The following is a 15,226-nucleotide window of genomic DNA, read 5'->3' as shown; positions in this document are numbered from 1 at the left end:
AAGCCTTTGAGGAGAGCCCTAGCTCCCACTGAGACCAGCATCCAGCCTACCCTCTGCAGAGGGGAAGACAGGGGACAGGTCTGGGGCTACAGACCCTGCTGGAATTAGCAGAGAAGCCAGCAAGGCTGGGGGGATACAGGCTGGCCAGACTCCCTTAGCTGGATCCCATACTCCACGTCTGACCAGCACTCTGGGGTGCCTGGCTCAGATCTCCATCAGGATCTCCACCACGTGTTCCTACTTGCCCAGGTCAGAACGCAATTGCAGCTGGAGGTGGGAGGCGGGCGGCTGCAGGGCCAAGCCTTTGAATGCTTTGCAGGGCCACCTCCCATGGTGTGGATCAGCACCATGTGTCCAGGTCGTCATAGGAATTGACCACGTCTGAGGCCAGCTCTTCCATGCAAACTGGGGTTTTTGGTCTTCAGTATTTCAAGTATCTAGATACTTCTGAAAGTCTCCTCTATTTCCCCAGGGCTGTCCGTCTCCCAGATGCTGCTTGTCAGGACTCCTGGCGCCAGTGCTGAGGTGACAGAGCAAAGGTCTGAAAACTGGCCCCCTTTATACAGCAGTGTCCAAAGCGGGGGGCATGGCACGCCCCCTCTGGCTCCCGTGTGGTGGGCACAGGCCACCGGCAGGATCTCTGCAGAAACCAGGCAGTGGAGCAGCACCCACCCCACACTCTCGGATGCCACTGTTCATCACATCCCATCCTGGGCCATTTCCTCTTGGATCTGCCAGGTGTGTTGGCATTGAGGACCCTGTGGCAGTGGTTGGGCTCCACCAGCAAGTGGTAAAGCTGGAGCTTCTAAAAGGACAAGTCTGGGAGTGACTGCCCCTGCCAGCTGCAGGAGGGCAGGGTCTTCAAGCTGGCTGGGGTGCCATGCCTGGCTGCCACTTCTTTCATTCCCGGTATTGGTTAATTTGCGTCTTTTTTGTCAGTCTGGCTATAGGTTTACACACTTTATTGATCTCCAAGTAGCAACTGTTGGTTTCATTGAGTTCCTCTTTTTTTTTTCTCTTCTCAATTTCATTGATTTTGGCTCTATGTTTATCATTTCCTTACATCTGCTAGTTTGGGATTTAACTTGCTCTTTTTTAGTTTCTTAAGGTGGAAAATTAGATCATTGATTTGAGACTTTTTTTTCTAACACAAGTATGATTTCCCTGTAAGCAATGCTTTAGCTGCATCCTACATATTTGGATATTTTGAGATGTTGTGTTTTTATTAAATTCAAAACACTTTGTAATTTCCCTGCTGACTACTTCTTTTATGCATGGGTTCTTTAGAAGTGTCCTGTGTACTTTCCAGTTCTTTGGGGATTGGCTTTGTTATTGATTTGTACTTTCATTCTATTGTGATCAGATAATATATTTTGAATGATTTCACTTTTTTGAAGTTTGTTAAAAATTTGTCTTATTGTCTAGAATATGGTCTACTTTGGAGAATGTTTCAGGTGTACTTTGGGAGTATATACTTTTAAACCACTGTTATTACTCAGCGATTTCTTTCTTTAAATGGGCAAGTCCCCTACAGGGTCTTCATACTTTTGGTCACTCCAGAGTGCCTTAAACATTTGGTCTTTTAAATTTTTGTTTTTTAAACAGAGTTTATCATTTTTATTTGTGAGATGATTAGTCTGTTACAGTTTACCACTACCATAGCCAGAACTCTTAGATTTCTTATAATACAAGATGAAACTTTCTTTAAGCTAGTGTGTGTGATTTATTTTTTTGGTTATTTCAAACAAAAACTTCTAACTCATGCAGATACACAGTAGTTCACACTGCATAAAATGAAATGCCAAGAACATGTAGGGGTGAGAAATAGGGAACTCTAGCTAGAACTCTTTTTTTGACTTGAATTGACCTGTACTAAAATAAATTAGAAACCAATTATACAGGAGGAGGAAGCACATAACACCTGCTTTGCTTATTTGTAGATAAAACTATTTACAAAATGTTTCCAGAGTACTTACAAATGAAGAAGGAAATAAATTGAAAGGTTACCTTTACACTCTGGAGCAGCATGACTCCATGTTGAATTGTTACCACAATAAATCGTGCTCTCTCCAATAAGTGAAAATGGATCTGGTCCAGGTGCAGGATCACAACTGTAAGTTACTGCATCAAGGTACTCAAACACTTCTACTTCACTAAAGGTGTGTTTTCCATTTTTTATTTTTGGAGGTGGTGTACACAAAACCTCTTAAAAATGAAGAAAATGAGGAAAGGAAATGTAAAAGATTAAGATAGCATTAGTAAAATTTCTATGTCTTCAATAAATTCATCAATATAGGGTTTCTACCAGCTGGTTGTGAATTCAATATAGATTTAAAAGAAGGTTGGCCGGGCGCGGTGGCTCAAGCCTGTAATCCTAGTACTTTGGGAGGCGGAGACGGGCGGATCACGAGGTCAGGAGATCGAGACCATCCTGGCTAACACGGTGAAACCCCGTCTCTACTAAAAACTACAAAAAACTAGCCGGGCGAGGTGGCAGCGCCTGTAGTCCCAGCTACCTGGGAGGCTGAGGCGGGAGAATGGCGTGAACCCGGGAGGCGGAGCTTGCAGTGAGCTGAGATCCCGCCACTGCACTCCAGCCTGAGTGACAGAGCGAGACTCCGTCTCAAAAAAAAAAAAAAAAAAGAAGGTTTCTATGAGCAAATATATTATCCCAAATTCAAACCATTAATGTAGTAACTAACTTTCAGAACAAATCTCATTTTCTTAAAGTGTAAATGCCTATTGACATGGTTTGGATCGGTGTCCCCACCAAATCTCATGTGGAATTGGAGTCCACAGTGTTGGAGATGGGGCCTGGTGGGAGGTGTTTGAATCATGGGGGTAGATTTCTCATGAGTTGTTTAGCACCATCCCCTTGGTGCTGTTCTCATGATACTGAGTTCTCGGGAGATCTGGTTATTTAAAAGTGTTCAATGCCTCCCGTCCTCCCCACCTTGCTCCTGCTCCTGCCACGTGAGACACCTTGCTCCCCCTTTATCTTTCCCAATGATCATTAAGTTTCCCGACGTCTACCCAAACCCCCAGCAGATGCCAGCATCATGCTTCCTGTAGAGCTTGTAGAAACATGAGCGAATTAAACTTCTGTTCTTTATACATTACAAAGTCTCAGGTATTTCTTTACAGCAATACAAAAACGGCCTAATATGCCTATATTTATTTGCAAGGCCATGCTAAGTTCTGTTCTAGTCATCACAAGAAATGCTGACAATTAATGAGAAAATATGCTTAACTCAGTGCTGGTGGAGAAATCCTTTGCAATTTATAAATATATTCATTATCTAAATTGGTGGTTCACAATGCCATCAAAATATTATCGTCTTTTTTCACTCTGATCCTAATAAGAATACACTGATTTTTTTCCAGAAGCTTAGCATGGCTTTGCATGATGTTGAAGAGATGTGCAAAAAATGTGAACAATGCCACTATTCTCACTGATTTTATTTTTATTTGGAAAATTTTTATTTTTCATAAAAAATATTACATATGTTAATTTGTATTGCATCTATTCTTACAAATTAATCAGGCCAGGTGGGGTGGCTCACATTTGTAATCCCAGCACTTTGGGAGGCCCACGGAGGCAGACTGCTTGAGCACAGGAGTTCAAGACCAGCCTGGGCAACATGGCAAAACGCCGTCGCTTCAAAAATTACAAAAAGCCAGGCATAGTGGCACATGTCTGAAGTCCCAGCTACTGGAGAGGCTGAGGCTGCAGTGAGCTGAGATTGTGCCACTGCACCCCAGCCTGGGAAATAGCCTGAGAGTCTGTCTTAGGAAAAACAAAAACAAAACCAAAATGAATCAATAATTATTTAAAAACCTCTCCATTTGAATTCCAATACGATAAATACCAATAGATATAACCCACATAAAATAAAGCTCTTTGGGATCTTTGTTAATCTTCAAGTGTAAAGGGTTTCCTGAGGCAAAAATCTTTGAGGACTACTGGTCTAAATTTAAAAAAAAAAGAATTTACTTACTTTCACATATTGGGGGCTTACCGCTCCAAACTGCTACTGTGTCTTTAAGTTCACAATATAGAATATCTTTACCAATTAAGTAATAACTAAATGAGAAAAGAAAGTGTTACTGTTTTACACAGCAATTAATAAGACACACGTAATAATGAAGGAACTTTTTATATGGTTTCTTTTCTATACTGCAGTAGTTTGAGGAGGTAGTTTCTTAAACAACATACTATATAATGAAATTGCTAAATAAATCTGCAATTTAATCAAATAGAGTTTCTCCATTTGAATACATATTGGCCAAGAGCAAAGATGTCTAAATAAATCTGCTGTGCCTTTCTGCCCAGTCTCTTTGCTGCCTCCTGCAATCACATTACACATTCATTTCTGTGCCTTTTCTCACACCACTTTGCACAGTAAGGACAAGGACTGTGTAGACAGAACAGGCCCTAGAACTGGAATGCCTAGATTCAAGTCCCTGCTTCTCAACTTACCTAGTTTCTTGAGCTTGGGTAAATCACTTAAAGTTCCTTCACTCAGTTTCCTAATTGATTAAAAGGGGATAACAGTACATGGGGTTGTTTAGGGGATTAGATAAGTTCGCATTTGGCACATAGTTAGTGCTACATAAGTTTTAGCTCCTATTGGTATTATTTAGAACAGAGTGTATTTCTAGGAATAGTTCATTGAGTATAGGAATACTTTCATTAAGTATACCCCTATACTCAATGAAATCTTCCCTGATTTAAATTCATAGGAATCTCTCCTCCTTCTGGACTCTTAATCTTCATGAATAATTCTACTTATTTGGTATTCCTCATTTAGGACTTTGCTTTTATAGCTCTCAGTATATATTGTCTCTCAATAAGGTTAGAACTTCTTTTAGGAAGGTCAGTGCCTTAAAGTTTTGGTATCACTCGGTGTGCCGAGCAAGCAGTATGTGTCAACTGAATATTCCAATATTTCTACTTGACCAAATTTTAAAAACTGTCAGTTGCCGTACGTAGTCACAGCTGATTTTTCCTCCAAGACTCACTCACTTTTTCTATATTATGGTGTATTACTGCTATCGTTTGAATCTGGTTTGTCTCTGCCAACTCATATTGAAATTTAATTGCCAGTGTAACAGCACTGAGAGGTGGTGGGGCCTTTAAGAAATGATTAGGTCATTAAGCAGGATAATGCCTTTCTAGAGGGTGTTCATTAATTCTTGAGGGAATGTGCTCTCATTCTTGTAGGCTTGGATTCGTTACCATAAGAGCACATTGTTATAAAGCAAGAGCCCCTCCCTTGTGCTTTGTCTTTTTTGCAGGTGCTACATTTCCCTTTCACTTTCCAGCATATTATGATGCAGCATGAAAGCCCTTGCCAGACACTACTGCCATCCCCTTGAACTTCCCAGCCTCTGGAAATATGAGCCAAATAAATTTCTTTTCTTTATAAATGCCTAGCCTCAAGTGTTCTGTTTTAGCAAGAAAAAATGGACAGAAAATTACATTTACTCTCTAAATGCACATTTATCTCAAATGTCTAGTATCTCCAATATATACGACTTCAAAATCTCTACAGAACAAAGGCTATTACTGAGCGCTCAGTACTGGTTTTTGAGATGCTTCACATTGTAGCAGTCTCAAAAATAAGGTTTTTCAACTGAGAGATTTTGATCAACATGATGGTAAAGGCTAACCAGGTCAGTTTTGGTTTGGTAACACTTAACAGAGTCATCTGGATACAAGCGTATCTGTAGTTGGCAATTCTATTTCTCTTTTTTGTGAGCCCTACTTAAATTCTAAGAGTTGGCGGATTTAAATAGGGGACACTCAGTTGTGAAGCATAAATTCTCATGATTACTACATTCTTTTTTTTTTTTTTTTTTTTTTTGAGACGGAGTCTGGCTGTGTCGCCCAGGCTGGAGTGCAGTGGCGCGATCTTGGCTCACTGCAAGCTCCACCTCCCGGGTTCATGCCATTCTCCCGCCTCAGCCTCCGAGTAGCTGGGACTACAGGCGCCCGCCACCACGCCCGGCTAATTTTTTGTATTTTTAGTAGAGACGGGGTTTCACCATGTTAGCCAAGATGGTCTCGATCTCCTGACCTCGTGATCCGCCCGCCTCGGCCTCCCAAAGTGCTGGGATTACAGGCTTGAGCCACCGCGCCCGGCCAATTACTACATTCTTAATGCTTACAATAGACTTATTGTCAGAAATAACAAGGAGTTTTGCTTTCCTTCAGTATCAATTACTTTCTATTTACTTTAATATCTTGCCTATCTCCATAAAACATCCAGGGGCTGTTTGGCTAGAAGTATAACTTGCCACATAGAAAGCAAAATTAAGTTTACAGGAAAGCTTAAGAAGAGAAGCAAAACAAAAATAAAATTACTAACATTTCCCTTATTTCCTCTAAGGAGCAACTTACCCCTCGTTACAAATAAAGTGTATCTCAGAACCAAACGCGTATGATTCATTTGCAAGGACTGCTTCACCATTTAAAGGATCCTGTATATGTGGACACATTTCTCCTAAAAGAAAATAATTTTGACAGTTTTCAATCCAGTTATAAAACAGATCTGAATCAGAATCAAAATTCTGCAGTGCTCTTTTGAATGCATGGGAATATTATTTTGTTTATTTACCTATTATAAGGGCAAATTTCAGTTTCATGTTCACCTAGGCAATCTACTGCCAGGAAAAAGATTTCTTGGAGATTTTGATTTCTCAAAGCCCGCAATAATGCATTGCTATCTTAAACCTCATTTCACAAGAAGAAAATCATTATCACCATAGTGGAATATGTACCCCAAAATGTGTGCAAATCTCTAGAGCAAGCAGAAAAAAAGGAAGGAAGGAAGGAAGGAAGGAAGGAAGGAAGGAAGGAAGGAAGGAAGGAAGGAATCTCTAGAGCAAGCAGAAAAAAAAAAAAAAGAGGCTTGTTTACTTACTATAACAGCCCTCATCTGAGACAGGTAGCCATGTATGATTCCGATCACAAATACTATGGGTGGCAAGAGGAGGTATATAGAAGTATCCTTTTTTACACTTATAATCTACTCGTTCCCCAATCTTATAGTAGGGTTTTGGTTTACCAATGAGCTCCATAGCTTCAAATGTTGGTGGCGCCTCACAGGCATCTAGGGATAAGAGAATAGGAACATGAAGATGAAGTACTGATAGCACTTTAATCAGCCATGGACTGTGGTCTGGCAGCAGGTAGTACAGAAAAAACAGAAAGGCCCTTGGCAAGATTTTAAATGATTGTTCCATGCTTCTACCTGAGTGCTGGTAGTAGTGGAGGAAATGAGACTTGCATGTTTCAAGTAACAATCCTATTAGCTTTTGGTTTCTTTGGGAATAGGCATTCACCAATAAACTGAAGAGACAGCATTAACATCTTTGGTCTTAAAATATATATGGACGCATCTTTCCCCACATTTTTCTAAATGCATTTCAAAAGTAACTTCTCTAAGAAGTCTTCTACAGTATAGAGCACTCTGCTCAGATTGTTCTTCCATAGTTTAAAACACTAACTTATAATAGCTTGTCGCTTCAGGCTGTCTTCTCTTTTTTTTTTTTTTTTTTTTTTTTTTGAGGCGGAGTCTCGCTCTGTCGCCCGGACTGGAGTGCAGTGGCCAGATCTCAGCTCACTGCAAGCTCCGCCTCCCGGGTTTACGCCATTCTCCTGCCTCAGCCTCCGAGTAGCTGGGACTACAGGCGCCCGCCACCTCGCCCGGCTAGTTTTTGTATTTTTTTAGTAGAGACGGGGTTTCACCGTGTTAGCCAGGATGGTCTCGATCTCCTGACCTCGTGATCCGCCCGTCTTAAAAGGCAAGTTCCTGGGGTTCAAGGAACATGTTCTTCTTTTTCTACTATACTCCACCCACCTTGTGGGTGCTCAAGAAATGCTGACACTGACAAACTCTATCTGCCAATAAGTATTCAACAAATTGTCTGCTACTGTGCCTGGGGAGATCAAACAACCCTAGTTTGGATTCATATTGTGCTAAGTCAAACAAAAGGCTCAAGCTGCCCTAAAAGGACAGATAATAACGTTAAAGTCTGAGTTTATGATGATGAGTGTTTATTCCTGATAAACCTGTTGCTTTTCAGAATTACTTGCCCTGTGATTTAATCCTCCTCCTTATTTCTTGCCTCTTTTGCCCTACTCTGTCACATTGAGTAGCTTGGCAGTCCAGTAGTGTCACATCCTGGTGCTGTTGCTCACCTTGCTCCCTCTGCTCTGAATACCCTTCCTCCCTGGCCAGTAGCTACAACTCCTGCTCAACTAGTCTTCCTTAAACCCATCATCTCCTCCAGGAAGCATTTTCTGCCTCCCCCTGGGAAGCAGTAATCAGTCAACTTCCCCTGGAATCTCCCCTGCATGGATCTCTCAGGTACTTATCACATGCTTTTGTGTTTAATAGTTAACATGGCCAACTCCATTCATCCATGCAGCCACAACACCCAGCACAATACGTCACTCATAGTAGCTATTCACAAAAAAATTGGTACTCAAAGTCCACTGCTGTCAAACACAAAACAATGTGAATAATATATTGTAACCAATTTCATATTGAAAATAATCATTCTACAGCACAGTGGAGAAAGAAGATTAGGCCATTTCTCGTGCTGCCTATCTCCCAGTCTTCTGGTATCCTGGCAGGTGACCGGATATGGACTGCTCTCTTTGCATGGTAGTATGCCGAATAAGTAACTGAGAAGCTACTGTGTAAGCACTTACTGATCTTGGCTTCTTTCATTGGAAATAAGGAAAACACCTAAAATGGCAGAAGAGACCACATACAACAGGATATTGGGGATTTTGTCCAAAAAAGCAGCTCCTCTACTGGAGGAATGAATGAGACTGGCCTGAAATTTGATACATTGTTTCCTTCAGCTATCTGGAACCACTTGGCAACCACCTTTGAGAGGGCAGGTCTCCCATGCACAGCACTGTCTGCTTACAAAACCTTCTCCTTGTGAGACTGAGTTGCTCCAAAAATTGAATGTTTATTTTAATTCATGCATTCTCTCTGCCTAACAACGTGAGTTCTCATTTTCACTTTCTCTAGGTGTCATACCTGTCTTGATTTACGCTTATGAACCTCAAACTTAACCTTGTTTTTCCTTCTCTTCATTCTTAGTTTTATCTTCCATGTTGCACCCTATTCATTTTATTTTTGCATGTTTCTCTATTTCAAATCGCATTCATCATCTTCAACTTCCTGTTTTGTTTTGTGTGTGTGTGTGTGTTTTGTGTTTTGTTTTGTTTGGTTTGAGACACGGTCTCTCATTCTGTCACCAAAGCTGGAGTACAATCAGGGCTCACTACAGCCTTGACCGCGGGCGCTCCAGTGATCCTCCCGCCTCAGCGTCGCAAGTAGCTGGGACCACAGGCATGCAACATCACATGTGGTTAATTTTTTTTTTTTTTTTTTTTACATTTTTTGTATAGGTGGGCTCTCCTTATGTTGCTCAGGCTGCACTTCTAGCACTAAGCCTATTTTAAGCATTAATTGTAAAAGACAAAAAGAAAAAGTCCTTTCGTTTTCTTATCACCACTGCTCCCTACTCCCATCACCCTCCTTCAAAATGAACATTTTAATGATCAGTGAGATGCAAGACTGAAGTACTGGAAGCCCTGCAAAGTTAACACAAACAGCGGAGACAGATCCTTTCTGGCCCTCAGCTGCCCCTGCACTAGCTTTTATAGGTACTGCAGAAAGACCAACCTGAGCATAGCTCTTTAAACAACCTTCCTCTTGGAGGCAGGAGGCGCTTTTTCCTAGGCTCTCGGCCCCAGCCGAATAGTATATTTAATTTTCTGGTATTTAACAGATATGGAGGCAAACAAATGGGGCTTTTGGAACCACAAGTGTGACAACACAGGCAGGATCCCTGCATTCTGACAGGGAGAGACAAAGAACAGAAAAGGTCATTTTAAAAGGGTGATTACAAGTGAAGAGGGACTTGAACTGGGTTGTACGTTCAACCTGAGATGGGGAGGATGTGGGGGGGGCGGGGGGTGGGGGCGCGTTCAGAGAAGGTCTCCTAGGGCATAACCTTCCAGCTGATTTTGCAGAAGAGCAGGCCTGTTTCTGCAGCAGGTCAGGAGGAGAATGTTCCCAGGCTGAGGGAACAGCAAGCACAGATGCCCCAAAGTCTGTTTGATGAGAAGAAAAGCCTTCCCTCCCTCCAGTCATTTGTTAATGCTGTCAGAAAATTATACTGCTTTCCTCCAGAGCACTTCCCTTGGTTCCTAATATATTTGTTACTATTATGTTTCAGTTAATGTCTGCCGCTCCCAATACATTTTAGCAAATATCTATTGATTGCCTACTGTGTTCCAGGCACTGAGCACTTAACAATGAGCAAAACAAAGTCCCTGCTTATCTTCCTGCATGTACGTGTGTGTAAACAAATAGTGAAAAAAGGATCAAGAAAATAGGAATGTTTGTTATTGCATACCAGAGTAATAGCAGCAGACATACAAGACCCATATTCATTGAATGAATGTTCCTAAGAAAAGAAATGCAACGTACAAACTGTACATGGAATAGAATCCTAAATATAATTTGGACATAGACACACATGAAGCACAATAAAGTCAGAAGGAAATATACCAAAATATTAAAAACAGCCTTTTATTTTGTTCATTTTGCACAATAAGCATGTATTTAAGCCTGTATTTTTGACTTTTGTTTTTTTTTTGAGACAGGGGCTCACTCTGTCATCCAGGCTGGAGTGCAGTGGCATGATCACAGCTCACTGCAGCCTTCACCTCCTGGGCTCAAGCGATCCTCCCACCTCAGCCTCCTGAGTAGTTGGGACCATAGGCATACACCACCATGCCCAACTAACTTTTGTATTTTTTGTAGACATGGGGTTTTGACATGTTGTCCAGGCTGATCTTGAACTCCTGGGCTTAAGCAATCACCCAGCCTGGGCCTCCCAAAGTGCGGGGATCACAGGCGTGAGCCACTGTGCCTGGCCTAGCATGCATTTTTAAAAGTATTGATTCCATTCAATGAAATACAAAACAGTGGGATAGGCCTTAAGCTTTACTTTATGAGCTGTGGGGGAAAAACAGGTTAGCATTATTTGCCTTCCTTTGTTAGGATACTAATTTCTCACTAGGTTTGGCTACCAGTGTTTTTTAGGTTGCTTCACATCTCTCAAATATGACTCAAAGTAATGAAAAGAAGGAAAACAATGTCAAAACGCCATTAGGTAATGGAATCAGATGCTGTCTATATTGGTTAGGAACAGAAAGATGACTCGATGACCCACCCACCCCCCAAAAAAAGCAGCCACTTAAAATCCAAGACCAATACGATCTCAGGCAACACGGAGTCTGTTCACAGAAGGCACAAAAAGCATGGCGCGCCCTTACCACCTCTCTAACCCCAGGCACTGAGAGCCTGCTCTCACCCAGTATGCCCTCCCCAGCCCCAGAGTCCGCGCTCACTCCATTCAAAGCAAACAGTGAGCTAGCTGTCTTGCCCACAGTGAACTCCGCACACAGGCCACTTGCGCACAGCACACTCCCAGCAACACCTGGCCAGGCCCCTCTCGCCCAGCCCAGTCCAGCACATGGGGCACAGCAGACGCACTGCAACCCTTACCGCGGGTACTGTCCAAGCCCTAATGAACACCCCACTCACCAAGGCACCAAGGGAACACAGGGCAAACTCTCACCACGGGCACAGCACGGGCCCTAGCAACACTCCCACGCACCTGTGCACTCCAGAGCAAGCCCTCACCTGGGGCGCCCAGTCCGCGTTCCCCTTGCTGACTGGGCTCAATCACGAAAACACGATTCACGCTTGTTTTAGGGACGCAACCAGATCCTGCGTAAATGCCGGCCGCGCACACCACGCCACCAAACAAGCTTCACCTCCGACTCTGCGTGGTTCCCGCATTCACCGTCACATATCCCCGGAATCTGAGCACTGCACCCCTCGGAGAACCCTGGCCTCTCTCTCCATCCCAAGCCCGCACGACATGCAGTGAGTCCCGCCCCGCGCCTCCTGCCCGACTGACTGAGCAGAGCTCCAGCCTCGCCGCGGACGCGCGAACCCGCCCCCAGGTCCTACCGGAGAAGGACAGCCGCAACACCAGGGCCGCCAGAAGCAACCCAGGAAAGCGCCGGGAAGGAAAGGGACGCTCGAGAAGGACGGGAGGCGCCATGCGCGGCGCGGGAGACCCGTAATTTATCCAGAGGTGAGCAGAGAAACCGAGAGCCAGTCGAGCAGGGAAGTCCCTTCTGAGTCCGGTTATTGGACACAACAATCCCCAAACTCACAAAGTTTCCAGGGCGCTTGACGGGGGGGCGTGGCCTGGGCGCTTGGGGTGGAATTGAGTCTTGGCGCCGGGGCGGCTGGAGCCAATCGGCGGGCCGCGGGGCGGGGCCTCGGCGCGCAGGGGTAACTCGTTGGCCTTGGAGGAGAAAGGGCGAGTCCAGAGCCCTAGCAGGAGGACAACCGTGGGCCAGCGCCCGTCAGGGTTAGTTTTATCCTGGGGCTCTGCAGGCTATCAGGACTGACTAGCCCTTACTTGGTATTTTGCATTAGTCAGGCATTATTGGGAACAATATTTGAGTTTTTCTTGCTTGAATGCCTGCTACTGTATCGTCTCGGGGCCATCTTGTTTACACAGTCTCAAAGGGTTGGCTTCTGCACTCCCAGCCGCTAAGGTAATTTGCTCTTTGCTTCCCTCCCTGCAGAGGACCCGTCAGAATCTAATTTATTAAGCAACACCAGGCCGTTAGCATATTGAGACTCTATGGGGTCCCTGCCCTTGAGCAACTGAATGTTTTATTGAAGACGAAATACACATGCATGAACAATGTAAGGACAAGGGTGTCCTAAGTGCCAGATTCCTGGAAGCAATGAATGCAGGAGGACTGGGATGGGTAGAAATTGTTAGGCGAATTGGATAAGGGGGAGAAGTTTTCTGGTGAAACAATCTCAGGAACAATACTGGAAAATTAAGAGTGAGCAGGATTGATTTGCAGGGTTCTGAGTAAACCAGTATGACTGGTAAAAGGAAAAAAAAAGGGAACATGACTGGCATTACAAGAACAAACAAAGAGTTGACATCTCTTCCCCTCAGACTGGCAAAGAATTAAAACGTCAGCCAGTGTGAGTGAACGTGTTGCAGGGAGACCAGCACTCTGTTTGTAATACAATTTTTCAGAATGTTAAAAGTCTTAAAGTGGATGTGAGTTCTGTTAGGCTATCAGTTCCCAGAGAAATCATCAGAGCTGTGATCAAAGATTTATAAATTTTAAAAAATGTAAACCCTAAGTGTCTAGCAAAAGTAATAAGGAATTTCTGGTAGTTAGCTTTGTGTGATGGAATTCTATGCAGCAAATATTGCAAAAGAATACCAAATATGAGAAACTGATAGAATTGTAAGTGGAAAAAGCAGAGTTCAAATTGGCATGTGCCTTTTGGCAGTCCTTTTATTAAAACAAAAGTGCGCTCTCTTGCTCTCTCTCTCTCTCTCTCTCTCTCTAAAATAGTTTGGAACACAACAAAATTAACAATGGTTGATAATATTATAGATATTTCACTTTCCTTGTGCTTTTCAGTTTTCTTTTTCTTTGTTGACCCTATGTTACATTTAGAATAAGGTAAAGAAAATGTGTTAAAAAAAATCAAACCTATGTGTCAATTGCTGTTTTGTTGATGGAATTATGGAAGTAGAACTTGTATTACACAGGGTTTGTATGAGAGGATGGTGAGGAATTGGATGCTCAGTGTATAAACCTAAAATAGGTCTTATGGAATTGTAGAGATTAAATGTATTTAATACAGTTCTATAACTGAGATGTACTGAAGACTTTCTGGGTTCACCAAACCATGGAATTTCCTCTTCCCAAAAATTTTAAAATTCTTGGCAGAGATTATAAGACATTAAGTGTGGAGGTGGTATATCAAATAAACATCTTAGTATCTTGGATTATAAAATTCAGACTCTCCATGACAGCAATTAAAGCAGGTACAATTAAAGAGATAGTAAATAAGAAACTCAATGAGGGGAAATTATTATTTCTGTTAATGTATGGTGTGAAAGAGTGATATGACAGACATGTTCTGTGGCTCAATGCCAGCACTCATTTATGAAAGTGGATAGTCTATTTATTGTCCTCTGCAACAGTAAATATTAAAAATTCTCCATCTATTTTCAGGCTTGGAAGAAAAATGTCTTTTTTCTCATGAGGAATTTTATTATAAACTATAGAAAGAAAATATGGCTAGTGTTCGATTTCCTAGTTTCAAGTGTCAGATAAGATTCAAAGATTGATATTTTATTGAAACTTTCTTTTAATCAGTAAAATTTCTATCCCTGGTGTTAATCCAGCCATTCTTAACATACTCGAAGACTTTCACATTAAATATTTAAAACTTATTTTTATTTGATTCAACTGAGGCTTCATTTGAATGGCTCTGAGCCTTGTTCTCTACTTTTTGGTTAAGTTTCATGAGTCAGGGATAGTGTTTTCTCGTTATATCTACAGTGCCAAAATCTATAATATGTATACAATGAATAACTGGTAAATGTTGGATGAAATGAATGGTTCTTGTGGTCAAGGGCATTTAACATGTCTCTGCCAGTTCTCCCCCAGCATGAGTTTACCAAATGCCCAGAAAGTTCTGAGAGATTTTGATTTAAATAATTTTAGACCCTAGAAAACAAATCGAGATCTGTCTGTAAAAGGGATGAGCTACAAATTTCTGCACAGCAAACTTTCCTAAATCAGGTGTTGCAAGCTTACTTGTAAAGTGGATCTGTGGTCTATCCCTTAGTCTTGAGATCATTTTAGTGACTGAGTTCAAAGGGAGGCTGTCGACAATGAACTTCCTGAGGCCTTAACAGGGGTAGAGCTTGAAGCCAAAGCTTTGAATGAAGTGGATTTACGAGATTAAACACTAATGTTTCCTCCAACTCCTCCTATAGATTTTGTCAAACTGCCAAAGAGAAGAAAAGGAGAGAATGGAGGATATGTGTGTTTGTGGACCAGGTTTGGAACTATGGGATCTCCTTTAAGGGGCTTATGAAGGGCAGTGTGGGTGGTGGCTGGTGTGCAGGGATGTCATTAAACTGTGGCCAACTCTTTTAAAATTTGATGTTAGATGTTTCTTTGCCTCGTAAATTAGTATACTGTATTTACATTATGCTTTTCAGGAGCAGGTGTAGTAGTATGAATGGGCCTCTATTTGCATCTACTAAGCACCTG

At 42.4% G+C, this 15,226-nt stretch overlaps 1 protein-coding gene across 1 annotated transcript; it reads right to left on the bottom strand.

Annotated features, from left to right (window-relative positions):
* Positions 1 to 1,731: 1,731 nt before the first annotated feature.
* LOC117075399 (membrane cofactor protein-like) lies at positions 1,732 to 12,337 on the bottom strand. The gene is made up of 5 exons (XM_033197718.1): positions 12,078 to 12,337; positions 6,927 to 7,115; positions 6,404 to 6,506; positions 3,999 to 4,084; positions 1,732 to 2,205 (listed from the first exon to the last, which is right to left on the bottom strand). The coding sequence occupies exons 1-5, from the start codon at positions 12,169 to 12,171 to the stop codon at positions 1,973 to 1,975; spliced, it is 705 nt and encodes a 234-aa protein (XP_033053609.1). The 5' UTR covers positions 12,172 to 12,337; the 3' UTR covers positions 1,732 to 1,972.
* Positions 12,338 to 15,226: the final 2,889 nt, after the last annotated feature.

Source organism: Trachypithecus francoisi, unplaced genomic scaffold, assembly GCF_009764315.1.
Source record: "Trachypithecus francoisi isolate TF-2019V2 unplaced genomic scaffold, Tfra_2.0 Lachesis_group5, whole genome shotgun sequence".
NCBI classification, from domain to species: domain Eukaryota; kingdom Metazoa; phylum Chordata; class Mammalia; order Primates; family Cercopithecidae; genus Trachypithecus; species Trachypithecus francoisi.
This window is presented reverse-complemented; position numbering and strand designations above follow the sequence as displayed.

Bases quoted from the DNA above. Each gene is read 5' to 3' on its own strand.
- LOC117075399 (XM_033197718.1), bottom strand. From the start codon at position 12,171: ATGGCGCCTCCCGTCCTTCTCGAGCGTCCCTTTCCTTCCCGGCGCTTT. The intron at 7,116-12,077 runs GTAGGACCTGGG...TCTTATCCCTAG, and splicing joins GTTGCGGCTGTCCTTCTCCG to ATGCCTGTGAGGCGCCACCA. The intron at 2,206-3,998 runs GTAAGTAAATTC...TTCATTTTTAAG, and splicing joins TAAGCCCCCAATATGTGAAA to AGGTTTTGTGTACACCACCT.